This window comes from Eretmochelys imbricata, chromosome 3 (assembly GCF_965152235.1).
Source record: "Eretmochelys imbricata isolate rEreImb1 chromosome 3, rEreImb1.hap1, whole genome shotgun sequence".
NCBI classification, from domain to species: Eukaryota; Metazoa; Chordata; order Testudines; family Cheloniidae; genus Eretmochelys; species Eretmochelys imbricata.
Window position 1 is genome coordinate 100,491,131 of NC_135574.1, and position 12,381 is coordinate 100,503,511.

The window sequence follows — 12,381 nt, forward strand, 5'->3', positions numbered from 1 at the left end:
TCTGTGATTCTGTTATTTCTATAGCTTTGCTGCTGAAGATGATGCAGAAGCATGTGAAGGCTTTTGCCAAGTCTGAGTCTTGTGAGACTCTCCTGCTGCAGGTATCCTCAAGTAAGTTCATGAAGCAAGGAGCAAACATATTTGATTTTCAGTATGTATAGTGGGCTCAGTCTTTCAGTCCTTTCTCAGGCCATCTCTCATAGCAGCTAATGGAAATTTTCCCCTAACATTATTTCTCATACTGCAACATCCTTTGTATGCATACATATATGCATATTTTCCTGTTATGGTGGGTTAAAATAAATGCGAACAAATATTTTTATTTGTTGACAAGTGTGTGACGTTGGACTCCATAATGTTTTATGGAAATATGCTTATGAATGTGAATATAAGCTAATTGGAACATGCTTTATGCAAAAGGTCTCTTGTAAGGTATCATTACAAGGCTTATAATCTTCTGAGTGTGTTCATCCTATTTGTATGTATGTATCATTCTTGTATCTAAAACTAGAAATATGAAATATAACTCTGAGGTCCTATTGTAATTATGCAAAGTGTGGGCCATTAATGGTGGCTTAAAATCTTAATGGCTCCCATTGACTAGAACAATTGGTTGTGAATGGGGTTATTTACCTGCAAGCCTTCCTGTGTATGTGACCTGGAGAATGAAGAATGAGGTGTCACAGGACATGTGACCAGGTCACATGATACTGGAATCCATCTTAAATCTGGTACTTTTCCATTTAGAAGTAGGGGTGGGGACCCAGAGAGACAAAAGATTCCCACCTTGTGCTAAAGCTATAAGAGGGGGTGGAACAGAACAAGGGGGGGGGGCGCAGTCATGAGAACACCTCTGCTTTCCACCTAAGATGTCTGCTGGAACTAACAAGGATTGTACCAGGGAAAGGATTGGGCCCAGACTAGGAAGAAGTCTAGTCTGTGAAAGAAGCTTATTGAAACATCTCTGAGGGTGAGATTTACCTGTAAACAGTTTCTTAATGTATTAGGCTTAGACTTGCGTGGTTTGTTTTATTTTGCTTGGTAACTTTCTTTGTTCTGTCTGTTATTACTTGAAACCACTTAAATCCTACTTTTTATACCTAATAAAATCACTTTTGTTTATTAGTAAACCCAGAGTAAGTGATTAATACCTGGGGGAGCAAAGAGCTGTGCATATCTCTCGATCAGTGTTATAGAGGATGAACAATTTATGAATTTACCCTGTATAAGCTTTATACAGAGTGAAATGGATTTATTTGGAGTTTGGATTCCATTGGGAGCTGGGTGTCTGGGGGCTGGAGATAGGTGACCTGCTGAGCAGTTTTTGGTTAAAGTCTGGGTCTGTGTTGCAGCCGGCAGGTGTGTCTGGCTCAACAAGGCAGGGTTCTGGAGTCCCAAGCTGGCAGGGAAAAAGGGCTCAGAGGTAATTCCAGCATTCAGGTGACAGTCCCAAGGGGGTCTCTGTGACCGAACCCATCACAAAGTGAACATGTATTTTATAAAGAAAAATATTCTAATAGCTGTTAGGTGCTTCATACTCTGCTCTGACAAATGTGAGCACCACAGACTCAGATGCTGCTATGGTGCATGCCTTACTGTGCACCAGCATCATTCTGTATCCATCATAATAGACCATCTCTTGAGCTTTACAGTTTTGTGTTGCTCCTAAAATGCTTGCAAGTAGTCCAATAAGATGACTTCTGCACCATGAGAACTACAATAAATTCCTCTTTGTACAAATGGCCAGGGGGATATCTGAAATTTTTGGCTAACTGGACGTAGGGATTAACAGAAGTGCTATGGAACTTAGTGCTAGAAGCCAGAAGCAGAAGAAGTAGGAGGAGGAGGCGTCCGGGCCAAACTGTACTTTGCCCCTGCATGCTGAAGTGATACCAGGTTCTTAAGGAGCTGCGTGACAGGGCCCACAGGGGAGCTCAGAGGAAGGTGTAGGAGAGAAAAGGGGAAGGAAAGAGGGAGGAGAGAGCAGTGTTTGAATTACAGGGGACTTGCCAGGGGTGGTAGGTCACCATACTACGTTTAGGGGCTACCTGCTCTCTTTTTCAAATGCACCGGTGGGTTCTCCCTGAAAGATTACACCATGCTGTTCTTGGCCCCCTTAGGGCTGGATGCCCCAGCACTGAATTGGCGGAGCTGGTGCCAAAGGGCATGGAAAGGGTACTGTAGTTGAAAGTGAGGAGCTACCTCACTGCAGCCCTGCAGAGCCCCTAGCACCAGGGCTCAGCCTCATGATTTTTAAGTCAATGTAATTATTTTTGTTGTCTTGCTCATCACTTGGGAATGGTTAGAGTTGGCAATACTGGTTTGTCTTTTTTTAAACAATCAGTTCTATTACTGATGAATTTTAACTGGAAGGCTTCATGGAAAAATTGAATTTTAAGGCAGGATTGATACAGAAGAAAGAGAAAGGACTTCAAAACACAAGGACTAGCATGAAAAAAGACACAAAGATATGGTATAGAATCCAAGCCAAAAATCCACTTATATGATAATGGATTTGGCTTAATACTTGTTATGTAACTTTGAGGATAATGAATGGCATGCTGAACTGAAGAGAGGCTTTTAATCAAGTATTTGAATTTCACTTGTATTATTTTTTATTTGATTGCTTTACTGTTGGCTCACAAATTAATCCTAAACTATGATTTTCAAGTACTCTCCTTATTTTAAAACACAAAAAACCCTACATGTACTGACCACAACCAAAACTGTTTCGGAGTAACAGCTGTGTTAGTCTGTATCCGCAAAAAAAAAAGGAGGACTTGTGGCACCTTAGAGACTAACAAATTTATTAGACCATAAGCTTTCGTGAGCTACAGCTCACTTCATCGGATGCATCAAATAAATTTGTTAGTCTCTAAGGTGCCACAAAACCAAAACTATGACCTTGATTATGCTTCTCACACTTTGATCCTGCTGAATGTGTTTCCCTGTTATTGTGACTTGCTGCAGCCCTATGACTCAGGGACTCTGATCTCATTAAAATCCTGAAACCACAGTGCCAGGTGTTCAGTTCATGCCAAGATGAAATGTTCACTGTAGCTGAACTGAAAAAGTAGATAAAGGACTATAGCAATATTAGAAGATACGACTCACAGCAAAATGCTATCTGACAAAGAAACAAATGCACATCAAAGCAGCCAGATGGAGTTAATGGGTTTACAAACAGAGGAAATTGTTAAGAAAAAAACACTTCTGAAATATAAGATACTCTGTGGCGTAAGTAGTGGCTGTTCTGTTTCTTTCAGACTTTCAGAATTCTGAATGTTGTTCTTATTGATTATAAACTTGATATTTGTTAGAGAGACGTTTCACCATGTTTAATTTAACTATATAAACTTGTCCAGTCTATACTTAAGGGGATTGGAATTCTACAGGACGGATGCATGAACTTCTCTGGCAGGACTCTATGAATTTTATAGTATTGGTCAAGCAGCCTCAACAATATCAGAGCTATTTTGTTATCAGTATAAATCTGTACTTTATGCTTTAGTGAAATACACGAACAGTTCTTTTTATGTATGGCAAAAACAAAACCTTCAGACTTCAATGAACTGCAACACAGAACAAATAAGCTTGTGCATTCACCACCCCACTTTTATTGTAACATTATTATGTTTGTTGTATTATCCTAAGAGCCTAAAATGTATTTAGCGCTTTATATGTTACGTATTTGTTTAAAATGAGAAACGTTAACTTCTTGCGTTAGTGGCTAACGGAGCTGTGGTTTTTATTTTAGTTTATTTTTGGTCTCTGTGTATTCAGATATTTCATTAGCAAATCAGAAAACACAGTCAAGTAACTGGTGAATAATGCCCTTGTACCAAGATACAGGAAAAAGTACAAAGAATAGAGATGCAGATAATATCGTCATGCCCAAATATTAAGGTATTAGGGGGTCAATTCCCCCTTCTCCCTAATGAGATTGGCTTGTAAATATAAATTTGGGGCTCTTATTTGTTTTCTCCTTTTTTTTGAGCCTTGTGGTATGCTCAGTGCACTTTTTCAAGCTTTTCTCTGTAACCAAAAAAGTCAAAATAACAAGGAGTCCTTGTGCATAAGAATGAAGTGGGTTCTAACCCACGAAAGCTTATGCCCAAATACATTTGTTAGTCTCTAAAGTGCCACAAGAACTCCTCATTATTTTTGCTGATACAGACTAACACGGCTACCACAAAAAAGTCAAGAAACTCACTTCTAAAAGCAGGCTGGAAGGAATCTATAACACTGGAAACTTCAGTAATAGAACATAGCCATGCAGAAAAGTCTGAATGCTGCCTTGTTACCAGGTAGTCGCCACCTATTAGGAATGTATCTAAAAATAAAGTTTAAGGAGTAGAGTTGTAATTTAGCATCCAATATCAGATTGGCCCTTTGACCCACTTCATACCAGATATTCTTGTTACAAGGGTACTCCCACAACATATGAACTCATGTAGTACCAAGGAGCTACATTTCCAACAACGGTCAGCATTTATGAGGCCCATTACCATTAGTCTATGGGGGGATCAGCATATTCGAAAAAAGTGTCTTTTTGTGAATAAGCCATAGTCTCAGGGCCAGGGCCGGCCCACAACATTTTGGCACCTGAGGCGGGGAGCTCAAATGACGTCCCCATGCTCCCTCACTTGGGCCAAAACTTTGAAAGGTCTCAATTCTGCCTTCTTCCTATTCTACTCCTCTCATGGTACAGCTCTGCTACTTACCCCAATAAAGGAGAACTAACAACTTAAAATGCCTTGTTCAGAAATTTTAAGTAACACTTAACTTTCAAATGCCTGAACAGCAAATGTAACTTTTCTTGTCTGCATAGTAAACACTGGCATTTTTATCTGTATGAATAATCAATGTGGTGCTTTCCGTGCCTTCTTGGCTGCAAAGATTTGAACTGCTTCCTGCAAGGTCCACAGTCTGGGCCAGCTCATGCTCTATTGAGATGGTTGCAAGGCCGACCCGCCTCTCCTGTGTCATTGTGGAGAACAGATGTGTTTTTATTAACTTCAGCTTGGAGCAGCTGTGTTCTCCACTGGCAACTGTTACAGGAAGTGTTCGAAGTATGCGCAGAGCAACAAAAGCATTTAGAAAGATGGTGGTCAACTTATTTGTGCACATATACTCCAGAACAGCCTTTGGAGTTGATCCTTCTGAAATGTATCCTGAAAGGGCTTTCAGTTCATCATCTAAATCACTCGCATGAATATCGCGCATGTCATCATGTGCCAACACTGTCTCTAGTGCCCTGCATTGCTGGTGTAGGTCTTCTTCAGGTATAGTGAGGTATTTTGGAATATCATACAACATCCCAAATATATTGGTGTGTTCCTTGAGCTGCATGAAATGTTCTTCAACTGACTGTATTGCACAATCTAGCAGCTGATTAAAGAATTCAGCTTTGAATTGTTGTTTGGGGTCTCTTATGGGATTATCCCGTGCCTCGTAATCAAAATGTCTTCTTCTTCAGTGACTCTCGTATTCTTGAATGGGTGGGAAAATAGCTTTCAGTGAAATTCCTCTATATCTTCTGTGCACGCTTCAGAATGTTTTGAAATCCCTCATCTGACTGGTAAAACTGTAGGTATGATTTTGCTTTGTCCAGTTGTTCCATTGCTCCAGATATATCAACGTGAACACCTTGGAGTCTCTTGCTCACAACATTTATTTCAAACAGTATGTCATGCTACAACACAGTGAAGTTATGTATGTTTCTGGTGATTCCATTTCCCTCTGCCACTGTTCTCCCACGAACAGTTCCTGACATAGCATTATCCTCCATAATGGCAACTGTGGCATCATCTATCTTCCCAATTTGGTGTTTGATAGGCTTTATCACCTCCACTTGACTTTCCCATTGTGTGGCACTCAGTGGTTTCAGTGTCAGAGAGGATGTTCCCAGATGTTGCTTCAAAATTTGCCATCAATGAGTTGATTCAGAGAAAAATACATAGATGCTTTGAATTACATTAAAAAAATTCAGCAGCTTCACTAGAAGCTGATGCTGCATCACTGACCATCAAGTTCAATGAATGAGAATTGCATGGGACAAAAAAACCTTGAGGGTTTAACTCTCGGATCCATGTCTGCACTCCTCTGTTTTTTCCTCTCATGTTGGCACCATTATCGTAGCCTTGACCTCTCATGTCAGCTATCACAATTCCCATATCTTCCAGCTTTTTAAGAAGCACATTTGTCAGACCAGCTCCTGTAGTATCATCGATGTCAATAAATTCTAGAAAATGCTCTCTGACAGTCACCGTTGCAGGGACATTTTCACTAGGTTCTGTTGTTGTTACAAAACGCACCATTAAAGTTATTTGTTCCGTATGGCTGATGTCAGGTGTGCAGTCCAGAATAACAGAGTAATATCTTGCTGACTTTAGATCTGCCACAATCTTCTGTTTGACTTCTGTTGCCAGTAACTGTATGATCTCATTTTGAATTGTTTTTCCAAGGTAGTGGTGTGTGTACATTTCTTGGGTTGTGACTCTTCTTAGATTCTCCTGGAGTACAGCATCAAACTCAGCCATCAGCTCCACAGTTTTAAGGAAGTTTCCACTGTTTGGCACATACAGCTGATCTGAAGTGCCACGCAGTACTAAGTTTTGGGTAGCAAGCATTCTCACAATGGCAATGAGCCTTTTCAGAACATTTTGCCAGTAAAGAGACTCTGATGCAATCTTCTTTTGATGCTGATCATCTATGGTGGCCTTTAACCTTAGTCTCATCTCAAGCTCTTTCCACCTATGGAATGCTCTCTGGTGATTTGCTGCCTTCTGATGGCATACCAGATTTCTAGCCAGATTTTTCCAGTCCTTTGTTCCTGTAGAACCCAATGTGGCTGGAACATTAGACTGGAAGAGTTTGCAACAAAAACAGTATCCAGCATTCTGGATTTTTGAGTACATAAGCCATGGCCTCTCCACTTTGCCAGCACTGGGGATTTCACGCCAGTAATTTGTTGGATGGAAGCTTCTATTTTCATTGTCTTTGGGGAACATGAAGTTTTTCACTTGCTGTGGCCCATGCAGCACAAGGAAGTCCCTCAGGCTACTGCTCAAGTGGGTCCACAGTCCTGGATCATCTAGACTTAAGGAACAAAACTCAGCAGCTGCTGTTTCTTGCGCCTCCACCACACTCTTCTCTGATCTACATTTTTCTTCAGGAATGTGCATGGTTACATCCATTTGAGATGGAGATATGGATGCTGCAGGTCAGCTGCCAGGTCACCTGCATTCTGACTAACTGGAAGATCAGGCATCTTCTCACCACTCACATCCTCACTGGGGCCGGAAGTCTCACCGTGAACATTTGTGTCTATGTATCTCAGGAGAGCTCCTTCCTGCTTAGATGGAAAAGCTTCCTTTGCTTTCTTTTTTTTCTGAATGCTGCCCCAGAGGGGCGTTTTCTTCTTTCACTCATGACTGCTGTTCTGTGCCAGCTATAGTGGCTCTCAACACTCAATTGAAGGGGACAAATAAGCAGGCTGGTAGCAGGGCCTGAGTGAGAGAAGATGTCAGCTCCTCTCACCTTTTCTCCTGCCTGCCTGTTATGTCTCTTGTGCCCTCCTTCCTCTAGCACAGCACTCCACCATCTCTGTGCACCTAGGGCAGACAGAATACATATGCACCAGCAGCAGGCACAATTTTCTACACTCTGGTTCCTAGTGGTGGCTCTCCCGCACACAGTCTGGCACCTGAGGTGGCCACCTCAGTTCGCCTCATGGTAAGGCCAGCCCTGCTCAGGGCTATAGTTGCTTTCTAACATTAGGAATAATTGTATTTCACTAGGTTAGAGGTAGTTGTGTATTCAAATCTCTATTCCAAGCAACTCTCAAGTTATCAATCTTTGGCAGAGGTTTTGGGGCCAGAAAATCATCAAAGTATCCCACTGGCCAAGTGACTCCAGGAAGTTTCCTCCAAAATAATAAAAGTTCTGGAGGATATGGAGCTCCCAATGCATCCAATTCAAGTACATTTGTGAGTAAATGCTTTAACTGGAGTATTTCCATGCTCCAGAGCAGGGCATGCCAAATTGTTGCTGAAGATCTATAAATGGTTTAATTTATCATTGTCAATTAGCTGTGACAATCATTATTTCTCTGTCCATCCAATCCCTCCACATGAAGGTTTTGCCTTACAGCCATTATTGTGGGAGCTCTGGAGCCATCAAATCTATAATAATTTAACCCTACCATGCCTAAAAGGGAGAGAAGATATACCAGTTCTCATTCAATCTGAACCCAAAGTGGGTCTGTGTGGTCATATTTAATAGCCACAAAGATGACTGGCTCAATATAGAGGAGATAAGATAATTTTCCAGGTTGGGAAGACAAAATCCTCACAGAGAAAGGGGAAGCTGTAATTTGTTCAGAGCCAGTCTAGGTTTCTTACCTGCGCCCCAAAGGAACATTCTGAAAATATTGTTGAATTTCTTAAAGTAAGTTTGAGGAATAGAAATAGGGAGACCTGTCAGGACATACAAAATTCTAGGAAGGACATTCATCTTCAGTATATTAATTTTACCCCACAAACTGAGGGTTAATGAACTCCATCTCCCCAAATTGTTAGCCACTTGTGCAATAATTGGTTCTATATTTATGTTAGGGATGTCTTGAATATTACTGGGAATCAGTATTCCTAAATATTTCATATAAGAGGACTGCTATTGGAAATCCCAATTCGAGAAAAGGCCTTTATGGGCATATTTGTTAATGACTAAGATTTCTGATTTACCTCAAGAAATTTTCTATCCTGAGAGGAGTCCAAACATATTTAATAGTGGTTCAGAGGTTAGGAACGGTAACCTTGGGCTTAGATACATCTATAAGAGCATCATCTGCATCTGTTTGACCACCTAGATGCCATGATTTGCTTGGGTGGCAATGTCTATGGGTTCTAAAGCGAAAACATTTACCTCTCTGTCATGGAAATGGGGTAGAAATAATACTATTGGCAACTACCCTGAAAGCTGTGATAGAGCATAAAAGCTGAATCCAAGCTATAAATTGTTTACCAAAACCAAATTTTGCTAACACATGAAAAAGATAGTCCCAGCCTATGTGGTCAAAGGCCTTTTTGGCAGCTAAGGAAATGACAGCTAAGGGTTCTTTGGAATCTCTCAGAGCACTGATAATGTCAATCAGTTGATGCAAATTATCTAAGCTATGTCTATCACGAAGGAAGCCTGCCTGATTTATCTGTATGATGTGTTAGAGGACTTTGTCCAGCTGCATATCAAGAGCTTTAATGAGAATCTTAGTGCCACAATTGATTAAAGAAATTGGCCTGTAATTACTGCTTAGTCCAAGGTCTTTCCCAGGTTCAGGAATAACTGAAATTACAGCTTCTCTTAGAGTAGGTGGGAGAGTTTGTTCATTCTTGGCCTCATTGGACATATTCAATAATCTAGGTATTAAAGTTTCACAGAAACTTTTTGTAAAATTCAGTTGGGAACCCGTTAGGAGTCTTTACTACCTTTGTTTCTTTTATAGCCTATCAGTTTCATGATTTCTAGAGGGGCATCTAAAAGTTTCTTCTGAGAGTCAGAGATCATTGACATTGTTTATTAATATCTAACTGTGTTGTAGATAATTTATTGCTGCTATTCATGATAGTAGCAATCTTATTTCTGTTAGCCTTTTGCTTAAGTCTGTATGCAAACAGCTTGCCCGCTCTCTTGCCAGATTTCCAGTAGTTTTGCTTCAAACAGAATAAAGGAAATTCAACCTTTTGGGACAGTTTGTTGCTTAGATTGATGAGGGTTCTGAGCTTCTCTGGGGAGGGGGCAGAAGCATAAGCTACATCCAAGGTCTTAATTTTCTTCAAATGGGTATCAATTCTATGTTCTCTCCATTTCTTTTTAAAGATGGAAGCTTCTGATTCTCGTGTCCTTGTCAAAAACTAGATAATTTTTCAGAACTGTGCACAAGTGATGGTCCTATCCATTGCTGCAGCGAGGTCCTCCTTCATATAGGTCTCCCCAAAGAGTCAGCAAACGAGCAGGTGCTCCATGGTCTGCACCTCACCGCACTGGCATATATTCGTGTCATTAGAGTCTCCTCATTTGATCATATTAGTTTTTGATCTACCAGTTTGCTTGCATGGGTGGTTCAGGCATCACCACATTGACCAGCCTGTGTCGGCCCTTCTGGGAAGGTCCTCCTGGGGTTCCAGATCTATTTCAGTGCATCTGACTGCACCCAGTCTTTCATTCCATAACCTTAGTCGTGCCTTGCTAGCTGTTGTATCCATAGGCACAACTCTTTCGCAATTTAAGGCGTTTGATTACTCCTGTGTGGCATAAGAGATGACACTGCCTCTGATGAAGGCTTTAAATTCCCCTTTGGGAAATTATTTTCCACTCACTTCTCTCTTTCCACCCTTCTTTCTTCAGTCGCTCCTTTGGGCATTTTTCCTCTGGGGCACTAGAGAAGCATCTACTTCCCTTAACCCAGCAGTGGTCCCCAGCATCTTGAAACAAGGAAAGAGATAGAAAGAAGAACTGCTACCATTCGCTTGCAGCTTGTGAGCTTGCAAAGGCAGGAGCACGGCGCTGGAGAGTAGAAGGAGAGACACAGCAGCTACCCCTCTGAACCTGATTACATGGAGCTTGGCAGCAGTTGAGGCTGGAAAGGAGCCTCCGAGATGAACCCTGTTGTGGGGTGTTAGGGCAGATGCAGGTGGGGAAAGGGCCACAGCTGGGAGGGGGAGGAACAGAAGCCAGAGAGGGCTCATTTGTTTGTGTCATATCAGATATGAGCATCCTCCTTAGTTTCTTCTTCTGGCTCCTAGTTTCTATGGCCATTCTCAGCTAAGTTGCTGCAGTCTATTACTGAGGGAAGGGTGTAAAGTGAGATGCTCCAACTGCTATTTCCTATTGAGTCTCCTTGTTACCTTGAGAGATGAAGCTTTCAGCTCAGGAGCCTGGGAAGGGGACCTGAAATAGTCTCATGGAGAAAATGGGAGACTTAACAGGTCTGCATTGTGTCTCTACTTTGGGTAGGTAAGGAGACTGTGTGTCCTGATTGCAGATTAGGCTGAGGGAAAGGAACTGTAGCTTCTCACTTGTGGCTGTCAACCAGCATGTATCTTTAGCTGCACTGAGTCTTCTCTTTTTGGCTACCAAACACCCACAAGCCTCTCTAGCTTTCTCCCTAACCCCTAAATCACATGCTGATATGGTTGCAGAGCAGACCTCACCAGGGTTATCCCTGTGAATGGATTACCACAATATGCTCTGTGTCGGGCTACACTAGGAAATTGCTTCTGGCAGAGAAAGTAGTTGCCTGTTTATTAATTGAGATTTCCCATATGAGGCATGTAAAGAACATTTGTATTTCATTATAAGTACTCGTTATCAAATATTTGTCAGTTGAAACGTACATGTTTGTACAGCGCTTAGCACAATGGGGTCTTGGTTTCTGACTGGGGCTCTTAGGCACAATGATAATACAAATAGTAATAATTAATAATCATCTAGAAATCTTTAAGAGGTTTTGTGCCTACTCCTGTCTACTTTTCAGACTGCATCTTAATTTTTTTTTCTATAGTTGCAATTAATTTGAGCCATTAGTCCTCTTGGTTATATTAGGGGATTGATGGCAGGGCATTCTAAGTGAGGTCTCCCAGACTCTGGTATTTATTTTCATCCTTCGTTCCCCTGAGCCTTGTGTTGATGACCCACTGGGAAAGCTCTCAGATGTATCTTCCCCCGCCCCAGCTATTTCAGGAAGGGAGGGGGGAACTTGGGTTCTAGAGATTATGGCTGAGAGAAAAGAATTTTGGTATTGAGGAAAATAGTGATTTTTTTTTTATTTGATCATGGTTTAAAATCTTTTACCTATGCTAAGAGACGTGATTAAAATACAACTTTTTCAAATTATGCAAGGTGAACTGCATGCTACATTATCAATATATGCTGTACTTCTTAAGATCAAAGTGTAATCACTTCAAGGAAAATGTGCTTAACATAAGTATTTTATCAAGTGCTGCCTCCCTCCTTGGTTATGAGGAAGCTTTTTTTTAAGTGGAAAGCAAATTAATAGAATCACTGGTCCCTCCCCCCTCTGCAAGCAAATACATCCCTGCTTACCACATGGGATTACTCACAGATTAAAGGGGACAAAATTTTGTGGTAGCTTCGTGCTAAAATATAAGCAGCACATCACAAATTTTACTTTTATGCTTATAACTACAGACACTCTCACACCTCTCAACTCAGGATCTCCCCAATTTTTTCATTTGTTAGCATTCATAGATACTACTGATGTACAGCATATGTGATAAAGTTCAAAGATTCCAAGGCCAGAAGGGACCATTGTGATCATCCAGTCTGTATAACCCAGGCCATAGAACTTACCCAAAATAA

General features: G+C 41.2%; 1 protein-coding gene across 1 annotated transcript in view; it reads left to right on the forward strand.

Moving 5' to 3' along the window:
• Window positions 1-3,120: 3,120 nt before the first annotated feature.
• The window catches only part of ENPP3 (ectonucleotide pyrophosphatase/phosphodiesterase 3), a 78,884-nt gene continuing 69,623 nt past the window's right edge, over window positions 3,121-12,381 (forward strand). The window contains exon 1 of the mRNA XM_077811744.1: window positions 3,121-3,237. Within this exon, the coding sequence (XP_077667870.1) occupies window positions 3,121-3,237 (117 nt within the window). The remainder of the gene's footprint in view (window positions 3,238-12,381) is intronic.